Source organism: Bubalus kerabau, chromosome 4, assembly GCF_029407905.1.
Source record: "Bubalus kerabau isolate K-KA32 ecotype Philippines breed swamp buffalo chromosome 4, PCC_UOA_SB_1v2, whole genome shotgun sequence".
NCBI lineage: Eukaryota > Metazoa > Chordata > Mammalia > Artiodactyla > Bovidae > Bubalus > Bubalus kerabau.
The window spans coordinates 99,636,964-99,654,096 of NC_073627.1; the positions used below are offsets into that span (position 1 = coordinate 99,636,964).

At 34.7% G+C, this 17,133-nt stretch overlaps 1 protein-coding gene across 1 annotated transcript in view; it reads left to right on the forward strand.

The window, feature by feature from the left end:
* Positions 1–16,846, forward strand: part of LOC129650934 (uncharacterized) — a 115,573-nt gene extending 98,727 nt beyond the window's left edge. The window contains exons 4-5 of the mRNA XM_055579703.1: positions 9,960–10,114; positions 14,081–16,846. Coding sequence (XP_055435678.1) covers positions 9,960–10,114; positions 14,081–14,113 — 188 coding nt within the window. The 3' untranslated portion in view covers positions 14,114–16,846. The remainder of the gene's footprint in view (positions 1–9,959; positions 10,115–14,080) is intronic.
* Positions 16,847–17,133: the final 287 nt, after the last annotated feature.

Genomic DNA, 17,133 nt, shown 5'->3' on the forward strand with positions numbered 1-17,133 from the left:
TGACTGAAATCCAGCATTCAGCATTAAAGCAGCAATCTGCTGCAGAGTGGATGAATTTGTGATAAATGGTCCCTTGAGGTTTATAAAACATATTCTCCATAAAACAAGCCACAATATGTTTCTTCACATTAGTCAACTCCTGACATTCAGGCTGCTGAAGCTCCAGTCCAGTGTTGGTACCTGCCATCCCTAAGCTGTAAACAACTCTTTGTTTATTGCAGCAAAGCTCATACATCCATTTCAAGGTTTTACAGCGATAAAAGGCTGACTGCCTACATAAACTGAAGTGGGCTGCAATGTTGTTATTTTGTTTATTGCTCTTTTACTGTAGTGGTCAAATAGTTCCTTTGAGACCAGACATGGTTTTCTGCCATCTGCACATGCAGTGTCAGAAAACTTGTGTCAACTGAATCACTCTGGAAAATATTTATAATGAGAGAACTAATTAAATGAAATGTTGCCTCTGAAAAATTGAATATAAAATGCAGATGATTAAAAACAAATTAAAAATAATCTACCTTTTTTCTTCTTCTTAGTAGAGGGTAGCACTTGCCTTGGAGACTTTGAAGGGTGTAAATTGTGTGTATCTACTGAGCAGGGATCCGTTAAACAGAAGTTTTGTCCTGTTGTGTTAAGGTTTTGTGTTTCCACTGGTGAAATTCATATTTAAATGCCTCTGAACAATTTTAACTGCATATTTACATTTATGGACTATAAAAATCTACCAGAATGCTCATATTTAAAGCTTATTTTTGCCAAATATCCAAATAAATCCGCCACAGGTATACATACAATTATGTAAAGTTTAAAAATAAAATAAAATTAAAAAAAAAATAAAATAAAATCTCAAAAAAAAAAAAAAGCTTATTTTTGTCTTCAGACTTGTTCTATGAATCAGCAGGTTCAAAAACAAAACCACAACTTTAAGCAAAAACTAAAATTGATCACACAGAATTATATTCAAGTAAAAAAATCAATACTGAGTAGAGGTAATCAGTTTTCTTCCAGAGAAAAATCATTGCATGTTAATTTGAAATTAAGAGGGATTTTTCTAATAAAAGTCAGATTTGCTTTATTTTTAAGTCTCAAACTCTGGAGGATGGTTCCATGGTATGATTCTGACATCTTTTTGGAACTCTGATATTGAAGTTTAAAAGATGTACCTCAATATGGAAAGAGTATTGCCTTCTCTGCATCTCATCACATTACAGAGCTGACATAAGCCTTGAACAATTTGATGATGACAGAAAGGGTTTACTTTAATAAAATGTGCTGTAGAAGAGTTCCTGTGATTTTAAACTTTTCAATGAAATTGGTTTTGAACAAAAAATACATTTTACTTACTATTTTGAAGTAAGGACAAATTTATTTCATATTTAATATCAAAATAAAATGCCCACTTTGAAAAAATATGAGTACAAACAACTTATAATTGAACAGTTTTAATTTAAAAAGATTTCCTATGGGGGAGGGCATGAAATTACATTGTATGCATTCTGAAATGCTTACCAAAGTGTTTTTAAGATGAGAGAAAACTGGCATTCAGATATTATATATGAAATGTGACTTTAAAACACATATAATAATGGAGATATTTTTATTTAGCATTACATTCACACAAGCCTATTGATTCTAGGAAAAAGTTCTTAATTCCCTGATATTTCTAAAATTGCATGCATGATAAGTCAGCTGGAGGAGTTAATGTACATCATTTTCTAATGCATGCAATATTATTTATGGCTATGTAATATGAACTTCACGCATACCTTAATCTTTACTGTATTACTGGTTAAAGGAAAAAGAATACTCTACCCATCAAAATAGACTGATTAAATGAAATGGAACTAAATCAGCAATTTGAGACCCAGTGAGATAGTCATGTATATACCTTTTCCATAATTATGAATTCTTCCCTAAAAGGCTTTTCTCATTACAGAGGATACAATATGAATATATTTTTAATGACAGCACCTAATGAGTTGCTAAGTAAATGAATGATGCTTGGATGGGTAGGTGGATTTCTGAAAATATACATGAAGAATCATAAATTTGCAGAAGCAGGTAAATAAATGAACACTAGTGCCTGGGAGATTTATAGTTATGAAGTACTGCACTTCGGTCTGAGTCCTCACAAAACAAAACATATATATATATAATTAAATGGTATTAAATGGCTCTAATTGTCTGAAGAAATAAAATGTGCTATTTAGGAAAGGTGTTTTTCTGATACAAGATTACTAAAGAAATATGTAGTAGTCTTTATACAAAGGGATTTTACATCACCCCAGTGGATTTCAACGGAGGTCTTACGTAAGATGCACAAATGTTCATGTGGTCCTGGTGGGAGCATTTTTAAGACTTAGTGTGTGTGCTCAGTCATGTCTGATTCCTTGCCACCCTTTGGATTGTAACCTGCCAAGCTTCTCTGTATTGGCATTTTTCAGGTTGCTATTTCCTCTTTCAGGGAATCTTCCAGACCCAGGGATTGAACTTGTGTCTCCTGTGTTTCTAGCATCACAGAGGATTCTTGACTGCTGAACCATCAGTGAAGCCATTTTTTTTTTTTTTTAAGATCAACTGTTCTGCAAATTAATGGCATGTAATGCGATTTGTTACATTATTAATGATGTGACCTCTGATCATTTGGTTAAGGTGGCATCTGTCAAATTTCTGCACTGTAAAATTCAATTTTCCACTTACCAATTAATGAGTACAGTTAGTTCTGCTGTAACACTTCTTTTGAAAATGTAAATTTGTTCTAATGTGATTGATACATCAGGAAATGAATGGAACATAACAATTACATGCTTCTTTATGTGTGATTTTGCCCTGGAGAAACATCAGGTGAACACAGAAAACTGCATCCAGTTGAACCAAGCCATAAAGGAATATGCAAAACTCACACATGCACACACCTCAGCCATCTGCCCTTACCTCAGTTAGTTACGTGGGTTGTGAGGCAAACTCATCCATATTTGATGTTACAATTTCCTACCCAATCTCAGATAACCTTTCTTTAATCACTTCACAATAACTCATACACAACTCACTAAACAGGTAAGCTGCAAGCCAGTTTTGAAACTTTTTCAAGGTTAAGTGTCATGTTTATTGTTGTATTATGTATTTCTTAACCACTTAATATACTGTCATTTTTATGAGGTTTCTATGTTTTCTTAATATGTCATTACTGATAAATTTGGGCTTCCCTGGTGGCTCAGTGGTGAAGAATCTACCTGCTAAGCAGAACTGAGTTTGATCACTGGGTTGGATAGATCCCTCGCAGAGGAAACGGCAGCCCACTCCAGTATGAAATTCCATGGACAGAGGAACCTGGAGGGCCGCAAAACATAGCAACTAAATAACAACAAATGAGGAGTGTATCCTTTCATGTAAGCCCTGTGGTCTTTATTGTGCAATTTTGCAGAGCATGATGATTTGGGGAAACATATATCCCATTATGGCAAAATTACTTGTAATCTGTTGTAGATGCTTAAAGGGTTTGTAAATACCTTATTTTTCATCAATATTTTACCCCACGGTTTTAGCTTACGTTGATGATTGTTGACTGTAGAATTAAGGCAGTTTTCTAGCTCTCCTTCATTTAAGTAGATGGTATTCTGCTGTCAAGATTGACTTTCATTTCCTCCCTTTTAAAAATATATGTGTTAAATTGGGAATAATTTTCAAAATGCAGTCCATTTTTTTCCATTAATGTCATTGTTTATTTTAGTAATCAAAATTTTTCAATTTGATTACCTACACCTTTTTGCCATGTTTCCATCATTTTCTGCACTCTTTCTTATGTTCTCTCTCAGGTAGCTGTTCCAGACATGTTCTGGATGCTTTGGGGAAAGGTTGCTTTTAGTTAACAATGATACTTGGAAACCAAAACCTGCTAGGTGTGCTTGTTGCTGAGTGGCTATAGAGCTTTCTGAGGACACTTGTTCTGAAACTCTTACTTTTTGAAACACAAAAGTGAGTTTGTAACAAAAATGCATTTAGGGTGGATGGGACTTAAGATTTCTGCCTTTGGTTAACCTTTGCCTTCGTTTTGCATAAATAATCATTTCGCTTTTTCCTTCCCTTTAAATGGACACTTGTGTATACTTTCCTATTTCCAGCACCTGGACATCTTTAACTAAAGAACTTAGAATAAAACCAGTTTTGTAACCCATGGATATGTAGAATGATTTGGGGTCTAAGTCAGGGCATATTCAATTTGAGTTAACAAGAAATTTATAATTTTACCATAGATTCATTTTAGGTGTATTATCTAGTTTCCTAAATATTCTTGAACATTAGTGAAAACTACCAAAATCAACTTGTCATTGTTAGAATAGTTGAGTTATGAGGAGAAAAGGGTATCTGAATGTAGCAATAAAAAAAATAAGAAGGGTAAAAGTTCTCTTCTGTTGTCATCGTCATGAAAAAGAATGAATTTTAAAGCATGGACAATTAAATTTAAAAAGCTGAACTAGAGACTTCACTAAGCCTGAACACTCAACTTTTTCAGAATTACCCATCAATCTAAATTTAAAAGAAAACACTTTTTCTCTCATCATTAACTTTTCCCTCTTACCTCCCCATATGCATACACACAAAAACAGGCCTATTCATTCAAACATATAGTTATATAAATCTGCCTTAATTGCATTTAGTGATATTAAAAATTTGCAACAAAATGTGAAAGTATAATTATGAGCTTCATTTGATATTTTGAAATATTATAGAAATAATTATTTAAAATATTTGAAGAGACTATGAATTCTACAAGTCACAATTATGTATGCAAAGTATCAGTTCAGTTCAGTTCAGTCCAGTCACTCAGTCATGTCCGAGTCTGCAATCCCATCAACCGCAGCACGCCAGGCCTCCATGTCCATCATCGACACCTGGAGTTCACGCAACCCCGTGTCCATTGAGTCGGTGATACCATGAAATCATCTCATTCTCTGTCATCCCCTACTCCTGCCCTCAATCTTTGCCAAGATCAGAGTCTTTTCAAATGAGTCAGCTCATTGCATCAGGTGGCCAAAGTATTGGAGTTTGAGCTTCAGCATCAGTCCTTCCAATGAATATTCAGGACTGATTTCCTTTAGGATGGACTGATTGGATCTCCTTGCAGTCCAAGGGACTCTCAAGAGTCTTCTCCACACCACAGTTCAAAAGCATCAATTCTTTGGTGCTCAGCTTTCTTTATAGTCCAACTCTCACATGCATACATGACCACTGGAAAAACCATAGCCTTGACTAGATGGACCTTTGTTGACAAAGTAATGTCTTTGCTTTTCAATATGCTATCTAAGTTGGTTAAAACTTTCCTTCCAAAGAGTAAGCATCTTTTAATTTCATGGCTGCAATCATCATCTGCAGTGATATTGGAGCCCATAAAAATAAAGTCAGCCACTGTTTCCACTCTTTCCCCATCTATTTGCCATGAAGTAATGGGACCGGATGCCATGATCTTCGTTTTCTGAATGTTGAGCTTTAAGTCAACTTTTTCACTGTCCTCTTTCACCTTCATCAGAGGCTCTTTAGTTCATCTTCACTTTCTGCCATAAGGGTGGTGTCATCTGCATAGCTGAGGTGATTGATATTTCTCCCAGCAGTCTTGACTCAAGCCTGTGCCTCCTCCAGCCCAGCGTTTTTCATGATGTACTCTGCATAGAAGTTAAATAAGCAGGGTGACAATATACATTCTTGACGTACTCCTTTTCCTCTTTGGAACCAGTCTGTTGTTCCATGTCCAGTTCTAACTGTTGCTTCCTGACAGGAAGGTTTCTCAAGAGGCAGGTCAGGTGGTCTGGTATTCCCATCTCTTTCAGAATGTTCCACAGGTTATTGTGATCCACACAGTCAAAGGGTTTGGCATAGTCAATAAAGCAGAAATAGATGTTTTTCTGGAACTCTCTTGCTTTTTTTGATGATCCAGAGATTGTTGGCAATTTGATCTCTGGTTCCTCTGCCTTTTCTAAAACCAGCTTGAACATCCAGAAGTTTATGGTTCACATATTGCTGAAGCCTGGCTTGAGGAATTTTAAGCATTACTTTTCTAGCATGTGTTATGAGTGCAATTGTGCGGTAGTCTGAGCATTCTTTGGTACTGCCTTTCTTTGGGAGTGGAATGAAAACTGACTTTTTTCCAGTTCTGTGGAAACTGCTGAGTTTTCCAAATTTGCTGGCATATTGAGTGCAGCCCTTTCACAGTATCATCTTTCAGGATTTGAAATAGCTTAACTGGAATTCCATCACCTCCACTAGCTTTGTTCATAGTGATGCTTCCTAAGGCCCACTTGACTTCACATTCAAGGATGTCTGGCTCTAGATAAGTGATCACACCATCGTGATTATCTGGGTCAGGATGATGTTTTTTGTACAGTTCTGTGTATTTTTGCCAGCTCTTCTTAATATTTTCTGCTTCTGTTAGGTCCCTACGATTTCTGTCCTTTATTGAGCCCATTTTTGTACGAACTGTTCCCTTGGTATCTCTAATTTTCTTGAAGAGATCTCTAGTCTTTCCCAGTCTATTGTTTACCTCTATTTCTTTGCATTGATTGCTGAGGAAGACTTTTTTATTCTCCTTGCTGTTCTTTGGAACTCTGCATTCAAATGGGTATATCTTGCCTTTTCTCCTTTGCTTTTCACTTCTCTTCTTTTCACAACTATTTGTAAGGCCTCCTCAGACAGCCATTTTACTTTTTGCATTTCTTTCTCTTGAGGATGGTCTTGATTCCTGTCTCCTGTACAATGTCATGAACCTTCGTCCATAGTTCATCAGGCACTCTGTCTCTCAGATCTAGTCCCTTAAATCTATTTCTCACTTCCATTGTATAATCATAAGGGATTTGATTTAGGTCATAACTGAATGGTCTAGTGGTTTTCCCCACTTTCTTCAATTGAAGTCTGAATTTGGCAATAAGGAGTTAATGATCTTAGCCACAGTCAGCTCCTGGTCTTGTTTTGCTGACTCTATAAAACTTCTTCATCTTTGGCTGCAAAGAGTGTAATCAGTCTGATTTTCGTGTTGAGCATCTGATGATGTCCATGTGTAGAGTCTTCCCTTGTGTTGTTGGAAGAGGGTATTTGCTATGACCAGTGCATTCTCTTGGCAGAACTCTATTAGCCTTTGCCCTGCTTCATTCCGTATTCCAAGGCCAAATTTGCCTGTTACTCCAGGTGTTTCCTGACTTCCTACTTTTGCATTCCAGTCCCCTATAATGAAAAGGATATCTTCTTGGGGTGTTAGTTCTAGAAGGTCTTATAGGTCTTCATAAAAGTGTTCAGTCTGCTTCTTCAGCGTTACTGGTTGGGGCATAGAGTTGAATTACCATGATATTGAATAGTTTGCCTTGGAAATGAACAGAAATCATTCTGTCGTCTTTGAGACTGCATCCAAGTACTGCATTTCAGACTCTCTTGTTGACCATGATGGCTACTCCATTTCTTCTAAAGGATTCCTGCCCACAGTAGTAGATATAATGGTCATCTGAGTTACATTCACCCATCTCAGTCCATTTTAGTTCGCTGATTCCTAGAATGTTGATGTTCACTCTTGCCATCTCCTATTTGACTACTTCCAGTTTGCCTTGATTCATGGAGCTAACATTCCAGGTTCCTATGCAATATTGCTCTTTACAGCATTGGACCTTGCGTCTATCCCCAGTCCCATCCACAGCTGGGTATTATTCTTGCTTTGGCTGCATCCATTCATTCTTTCTGGAGTTATTTCTCCACTGATCTCCAGTAGCATATTGGGCACCTACTGACATGGGGAGTTCATTGTTCAGTGTCCTGTCTTTTTCCCTTTTCATACTGTTCATGGGGTTCTCAAGGCAAGAATACTGAAGTGGTTTGCCTTTCCATTCTCCAGTGGACTACATTATTTCAGACCTCTTCACCATGACCCTCCTGTCTTGGGTGGCCACACACAGCATGGCTTAGTTTCACTGAGTTAGACAAGGCTGTGGTCTGTGTGATCAGATTGGCTAGTTGTCTGTGATTGTGGTTGCAGTCTGTCTGCCCTCTGATACCCTCTCTCACTTGGGTTTCTCTTACCCTGCCAATGATATTTAACTTCTAAATTACAGGATCAATTTTGTCATCTTATTTTTATGTACATGCCAATTAGGTTACCATGATAACGTAGTCAAGCATCTACTTGTACAGTATTGATTGTCATTATGTACTGGCCACTAGGTTAGGTCCTGAGGATACACATTATTTAAATTTTATATTTTTAATTTGTATTTTGCATAGGTTTTAGGAGAGTATTTTTTTGTTTATATCAATATGCTGACATTCTTATGACAACAGATATTGTAATATATTGTAGTAAGTCCTGTAATAGATATAACTATTTAATAGTAATAGTTAACAGAGTAACATTATGTCAGATATTGTTTGAAATACTTCTTTGATCTCAGTTCATCCTCTTGCTTGATACAAAAATTAAGGCAAAGAGAATCTAAGAAACTCATACATGGATGTGCAGGAGGTAAATGGTAGAATTGGGAATCAGAAAGTCTGGCTGTAGAGTCCATGTTCTTAACAGTTTCTCTCTGTAGCCTCATAATGAGAAAAAAAATAAACACTTCTGCTGAGGGGATTTAGAGCAGGGTTTGCTGCTCAGATTCACACTAGATGCTTGTTCCATGGAGGTTTCAGTTTAGTGTGTGTATGTTGTGGAGTGTAATCTGAAGGAACTGAAGGTTTTGTGGGGAAAGACACTGAATCAGTGAAACTTTAGGGTCATGATGAATTTTATTTTTTCTGTTTTAAACTTACCCTTAATTATCATGGAAAATATAATGCATAACAAATGCAAGATATCTGTAATCCAATGTTAATTCACAGGGTAAAACTATATAACTCTCTGTCTCATAAAGCTCTAAGTATTGAATAGCCAATTATTATTTTGAATCATGTGGAATGAATAATATGCCTAAGTAATTATTGTTAAATAAAATCCTATTCTTGATATAATATATCTGCATTTTACATGAACTTAAAATGCAAATTATTCTAGTGGTGTTAATAAACTTGTCAGTGTGAATCATCTTATGTTGATTACATTTGTAAGTCCTTAAACTTGATTGAATTTTAGGGAAAATTCTTGAATTAACTTCTTACTGTTCCATTTTACAATGACTTACATATCCAGTGTGGCCTGTCTTTTCAATATGTCTACATTTAGTAATCTTGATGCTTGTTTAATTGTATGACAATGTACAAGCTATTTATGGCTTTTCTTTGGAATTGTGTCTTCTTCCAGTTCACTTAATGCATGTGAAATTAGCTTGTACTCCTACAGTTAATTTCTGTTTATTAATGGATTAATCATCTGCATATAATAATTCATGTATTTTAAAATTAGAATTCCTACGTGTGTCACTATCTACTGTTACATATTCTTTTGTCTCTGGGCTGTTTGGGTTTCTGTTCTTTTTGATATCAGTATTGTACCATGTCATAAATCCCCACCTCTCTTTATTGGGAGGAATGAGCAAACTTTGGAGCATAAATATGCTCCTGACTTAATACCTGGCTTAAAATACCTGACTTAAAAATAGGAGGAAAAGTGACACAGCCTGAAATCAATTAAGTTGTTTATTCTTAGTTTCCACCTATCCATTTGCTATCTTGGTGACAAATAATACCTTTCTTAATTGTATTTATATTTTGTCTAGTTTGTTATTCTGATGTGTATGAAGGCTGTTATATAAAGTTGCTTTTTGATTGTGCATTTATATTGAGTGATCCTTTCACTGAAGCAGGCTAAGATGGACAGAAGTAATAATGTAACTGGGGTCTGAATAAAAGATAAAAGATAAAGCATGACTTCTGTATTTCCTAAGATCCTCACTATTTTTCTGACCTGCACTCAGGATGAACACATAGACTATGAGATTTTTCCTGAGAGATACATAACCTGATTCTTTTAACCATTCCCTCCTTCTGAGGTTTGGTCAGTTATTCTGTCATCAAGAGTCTACAACCAGGACAAGCACCTCCTCCTCTACTGGGATGTTGTAAATGTAAGGAACCTCAATCCCCATTGCCAGAAAAAAAGAAAGGAAGAAATGATGGTCTTGACCTTTGGGAACTCTTTTACATAGTGAGTAATGACATAACTGAGTTAGAGAACTAAGGCCTGGAGCTAGGAGGGCAGTTAGTGGAAACTAATCTAAAATAATTAGGAGTTAAGACATTGGTTTAAGGGATTTCTGAATTAAAAACCAAAGGAGAGAGTTTTGGATAACACCCTTCAAGAGCTTTCCCAAAAAATTACCTAAAATAAATTTTAAAATGATGTATAACTTATACTTTTATAATTAATTTTAAATCTGTCATTTTCTTCATAAAGTGAATAGTGCAATGAATATAATTTATAGCATTTATAAAATATTTTAAATATTGTATCTCAATTTGAGAGTATCCTGTGGTATACTTAACCTGTGTCAATATGATACTCACAGTTAACCATCTTCAAAATATGTGCCCAAACTCTAATTGTCAGAAATTGTATGTAATTTTTTTCATATATACTTCATTTCCTAAGTTTATCTGAGTAAAATACATCATATTCTTTTTTAAATTTAATTTTTAAATTTATTTTATTGAAGTATAGTTTACAATACTGTGTTAATTTCTACTATACAATAAAGTGATTCAGTTATATATATAGTTATATGTATATGCATTTGTATATTTTTTCATATTCTTTTCCATTATGAATATTATAGAATATTGGATAAGTTCCCTGTATTATGCACTAAGACTTTGTTTTTATACATCCCATATATAACTGTTTACATCTACTAATCCCAAAGTCCAAATCCATCCCTGGCTTTTTTTTTTTTTTTTTTTTGTATTGTGGCAATAGGTTAAACCAATAGCTATCATAGAAACAAATCCAGATATTTTCAGTGTTACTATTATAGGCCTTTTGAAATTTGTGAAGAGAAATGCTAGTAGATATTCAGAAATTCAGTGGGTCAATATTTTATATAGCTTTACAAATCTGGTAGTTGCAATGCTATGTAGTTAAGTAATAGTTATTCATATACCACCTTTGTTCTGTAGGAATCAAAGAACTGTCAGAACTAATACCTCTTCTTCCTGATAGCACCCTTTGAGAGAAAGTGGAGACTGTTACCCTGAAAACAGAAGCACTTGTCCACAGAGAAGAGATTTAGGGTTCAAGTCCTAGCATTTTAATATATTTAGTTATATGCTCACCAAGAATTCATTATACCAACTTTGCTTATTTTGCTATAATATTCTAGCTTGTCTTCCTACTTTATTTCTTAATTTAATTCATCCATAGTTATGAAATTTAAAAATAGTAACAGGAAAACTTTTTAAGGCAAAAAGGAAAGGAAAATAGTCAGTGTTATACTGTGAATTTAATTGGTAATTGCTTGTTAGTACTTGTCTCTGAATTGGATTCTCACTTCTCAAAGTGTGATTGCAGGTTATGAGGACATAGAAAAATACCCCTTAGTGAGAAAATAGTTGACTTATTCAATAAATGTCAAACTTAAATTCTAAAAAGAACTTGACCCCTTAAAGATAACACATATTCTCTTCAAAATACTGATTTCTCCAAATGATGTTTAACAAAATCAGATATTAACTTGCTGGAGGATGTAGTTTTTTAAAATGATGTTTCCCTCAAACTTTTGTGATTTTATATATTTGTTGTTTCAGTCGCTCAGTCATGTCCGACTCTTTCTGACCCCTTGGACTGTAGCACCCCAGGCTTCCCTGTTCTTCACTATCTCCCTGAGATTGCTCAAGCTCATGTCCATTGAGTCGATGATGCGATCCAAGCATCTCATCCTCTGTCACTCCCTTCTCCTCCTGCCCTCAATCTTTCCAGCATCAAGGTCTTTTCCAGTGAATTGGCTTTTCACATCAGGTGGCCAAAGTATTGGAGCTTCAGCATCAGTCCTTCTAGTGAATATTCAGGACTGATTTCCTTTAGGATTGGCTGTCCAAGGAACTCTCAAGAGTCTTATCCAGCACCATAGATCAAAAGTATCAATTTTGTATATTATGGCATTAGTAAATTTTTATTTTTCCATTTTAATAAGTTACAGATTGAAGTGTGTGTGTGTGTATACTTCAGCTATAGTTCTGTAAATTTAAATAATAAAGAAGTAGTAGGTGATTTTATCACATACTGATCTACATGTCAGACCTTATGCATTTAGGTTTTAAACATCCTAATAAGGTAAATATTATTATTGATATTATTTTATAGGTGAGGACAGAGAAGCTTATTGAGAAAAATATTTTTGTAGAGGTAGTAAGAGGAATAGCTAGGTCTCAAATACCAGCCTTTAGTGCTCTTGCCTGGTAAATCCCGTGGATGGAGGAGCCTGGTAGGCTGCCATCCATGGGGTCGCTAAGAGTCAGGACAGGACTGAATGACTTCACTTTCACTTTTCACTTTCATGCATTAAAGAAGGAAATGGCAACCCACTCCAGTATTCTTGCCTGGAGAATCCCAAGGGCAGGGGAGCCTGGTGGGCTGCTGTCTATGGGGTTGCACGGAGTCAGACACAACTGAAGCAACTTAGCAGCAGCAGCAGCAGCAGCAGCAGGCTCCAAAATTGAGTCAGTTAATCTACAACCTCCCTGGACTTAGGAATCATGTTAAGTGCAAACATATCTTAAAACTCAGTTGATGCTTTTAATAATCTTGATAAAAATATTAGAACTATATCTAGTGTAAATGTAACTAATATTTCTAAATAATATTTTCTGCTTGTTTCACATAAGTGGGGCTAGTTATTAAGCACAGAAACAGTAATACTCATAGTATAAAAGTTGATAAATAACATTAATTGAAAAAATTACTCAGCATTGCATCAAAAGGTTTATTGCATTTTTTTACATAAATATCATTTGCTTGGATGTAAGTTCAGTAAAATTAATGATTCTTGCCCATTTTGTTTATTAATGTAATCAAGATTCCTAGAACAAGGCATGCCATACAGTAGGCATTCAGTAAATAGCTCTGAATAAATTGAATTTTTATCTTTAAAACTTGAAGACATTTTTCAGTAGCTTTTCCTTACATGTGCCAAATATGTGTGTAATAATTTTATTATATAAATAATATATTAAAATTATGCAAATTGTAACTAGTAGAAGTCTACTTGAAATCTAGTGAAGTCAGAATTTGCACTTCATAATTTTTATTCACAGAAAAAGTTCAAAGTCTAATTCATTTTAGAGTGGATACTGTTAACTAATATTTGGGTCTTATAAACAAGATGTTTCTCCAAGATGCTACAAGCTTTATTCCAAATTCCCCAAATTTTACACTTCTCCAAACAAAGGTAAATTTGTTAGCTACTGGTGTGATTACTAGAGACTTCAGGACATGCTTTGAACTGAATTTTGTCTCCCTCCAAATTCATACATTGATAAACCCATTGGAACTCTTTGTAGATAGAATCTTTAAAAGGTAATTAAGTTTAAATGAGGTTGTAAGGGTGAAGTCCCAAGTCAATAGTATTGGTGGCCTTAAAAGAGAAGGAAAAGAGAGTTTTCTTTCTCTTCCTGCTCTGGGGAAAGCCTCTGTGAGGACACAGTGAGAAGGTGGCTGTTTGCAAGTCAGGAAGAGAGCCCTCACCAGAAATCAGTCACGCTGGCCCTGTGATCTCGGACTTCTGGCCTCCAGAAGTGAATTTCTATGGTTTAAGCCACTTCATCTATAGTGGCTTTTGTCACAGCTGACCAAGCATAATGAGAGGACATTTTACTTTGTATTAAATGGCGGAACGTATGGCATCCATAGTGCAATTAGCGTCACCTGAAATCGGCATTAGCACCAGGATATTTGACTGTTTGATGTTAACAATGGACACACTATATTTTTAAAGGAATTATAAAGGGAATCAGTGGCCACATAAAATTTTACTTACAAGGACATATTTTGGAGCCACTTGTTATTTTTATTTTTATATAGATGAGTATACTTGAAAAGTATTGGTGACTTTATGGATTTTTTTCTTATAATTCTCTCCATTTATTTATATTAAAGGGTTGAAATCTGGCTTGTTTGCAGGAAGATGAATGCCTTTATGACTGCAGAGCATGACTGAGAAAAGACTGAAGTGGGAACAGTGGTAGAGTTGCTGGGCTAGGAGGAGAAGTGTTGTTTGGGACAGATGATTTGTCATTGATACCTAATATATCAAGGAAGCTGGAAATGTGCATGCCTTCTGGAGAACCTAGACTGGAAGCACATGTTGATTAAATGATTCTCTATGTGCAGTAGTGTGCAGTGGTAAGTTGTAGCAATTATTGTATGATTCCTTAGAGGACTTTGCCAATCCAGGCATACTGTTTTTTGAACTAAAATGCCACAAGATGTGCTTTTAAAATATTACTGTATATTTCTTAAATGTTGCAGTTGGTAATACCTACCATTCTGATTTTATTTTTAAATCACAGACAGATTTTGATGAAGCATGTTCATTAGGCTGCATTAATTATACATGCAACAACCATGAAACAGGTGTTTGGCTGAAAGAGGGGTATTTAATCAAAAAATTGATCTTACACTAGTATTTCATATTCTGTCCTTATTTATGGACTTCTTTACAGAGTGTTAATATAAATTATGCATAACCACCTAGATTTTATTTTGGAAAAATTTCTCTGTAGACAAAATCTAGTATATTTACACTATGAAAGCTATTTTTATTTATATTTTTATAAAATGGTTTCAAATTTTCTAAATTTCCTAAAATTTAAACAAGATTCTTAAATGGAAAAATTTGAAAATTATCTGAAATGCATTCAAGCATATACCATCATATAGACAATAAATGAAAATTGAAACATAATATGATTTTTCAGATTGAGTCTTCACTTCTCCCTTGGTCATGATGCCTTCACAGTTATAAGATTCTCCCCAAAATCAATATTTTCTGTAAGGATTTGAAGTCACCTTTCTTGCTATTATTTTTAAGTGGCACAGATTTCAAATGTTCTGGCATAAGTAAGTAATCAAGTATTTTTATTTCTCCAGAAATATCAAGTTTTGCAAATTGCACCAGGTGGTGAGAAGTCTTTTTTTTTTTTTTTTTTTTTAAGTGAATAGCTTTTTTTCAGCCTTTCATGTAAAAGGTCCTCTGATAAGCTTTGTCTAAATTTTAAATCATATCTAAGCTCAACTGCAGAGGATTCTTGTTAGCCACACAGCTAATGGATTTGCATTTGGAACCCCACATTTTACTTCCCAGAGATTTTGCAGATGTTGGCCCTGACAGTGGTTTACAAAGAATAATTGCTTCAGGAATCAGTTAGTGTATGAGTTCCAAAATGGCAGTCTTCCCCTCATGTCCACAGCTCAGGGAGAAGAAACAGGATGAGGGGGTGTTATAGTAAATCTGGAAGAGCAGATCTTTAGCTGGTTGAAGGCATGCACCAGCTGTACTTTTACTTCACACCTAATCTCTCAATATTTCTTAAATATATCTTTGCACACTCACACACACATACACACACACACACTTTTTCTACCAGTACATATGATATATTTATGGATCAAAAATGCACTGTATGTTGAGACTTATCCACTAAGCTCCAAGAGGCTATTTTCAATGGAACTCATATTATTTTATCCTATAAAAATTTTACCAAGCACTTTATTTGACATGTATTAGTTGAGTGCTAGATGCTTGAAACTTTAAAAAATTATATTATTTTCTAACATGTTTTGAATCATCATATTTTTCTGATCTTAGTATAATTTGTATATACTTAATGTCTAAAGCATGCCACCTCTCCCCCACAAAAATTTGCAGGTCACTTGATTTTATGGGGTTGCTTTTCTTGTGAAGGAAATGAGAGGAGTTCTTCTAATAACTTTTCTTGCTGAATAGAATGACCTAGATTTGTTGTATACTGGCAAAACTGCTAGAGGATATTTTTACCTTGCCATTTGTCCTCAAGAGTTATCTAACTGATTTCACCATATGAAATCCCTTTCAAGTTTCTTGTCTGACAATGTGGATAGGCTGTTGGATTTGCAGTATCAGAAAGCTGGATGACAAGGTAGGAGTTAGCTGAAAATAGGAGATAAAATTTCATATTTCTTCTGACCATTAAAAATATCTACCAGGAAAGAGAAAGTAGCAAAGTCTTTTTTATACAACTCATTGCTTTGTAGGAACTAAAAGGATTTATGTTAATTATTATCAAATATCTTTTTATAAAATCTTGAATTACCATGAGAGTCCCCTGTTTGAAATTAGACAGAACAATGTGAAAGATCTAAACGTAAATTTTAACCTTGGCCAAATTGTAGATAATTGCCTTGTAATCTCTTATTCTAATTGGATAAAATGAAACTTTTTTATTTTAAACTCAATTTCCAATGAACTGATTGTCATACATGACGCTTAATTTGTCCCTACTTGTACCTAATTAAGAGATGTGATAAGTGAATTCAGTAATCTGCAAGTGAGATGTACAAGAACATATGTCAGGCTCCATAGCTTCCCTAGTACAACATTATTCATGATTTGTATATCTGATAGGCAGTTGAAAGAAATTAACTTTGTAAAGCATACAATTCTTGCCCTTGAATTTCTCTTTTTTAATATCAAATGTAAATTATTTGTCAGACAAGCAGTACTGTGTTATTCAGTTACAGTTATATTGTGTTCAGTTTGCTGGAATAGAACAGTGGATTTCAGTTTGTGGTCATTGAGGCTCATTACCTGTCTGAAATTTCTGTCACTTCCTGAATAAGTGGTTATGGAATTTATGTAAGTGTGTTTTACTAATAAAAAACTCAATAAATTCTGAACTGTCTCCAAAACTCTGTGCCTTAGAACAAGTTGATCTATTTTAGCATCTAGAAGAATAAAGTTGTTCTCTCTTATTGAACTATCAATATGTAGTGTATCTGAACACACATTCTAAATCCTGTGTCAACACTTAAAAATGGAAAGATAAATAAGGGAAGAGGTTACCAATGTTAATATTTCTAATTTGAACAACAAACACCCTTACCTTTTTCCTCAACACTGCACCTTCATCAACAACTGTAAGGCTGTACTACATAAGGAAAGGCATATAAATAGGTAAGCATATAGCTGTAGCTGT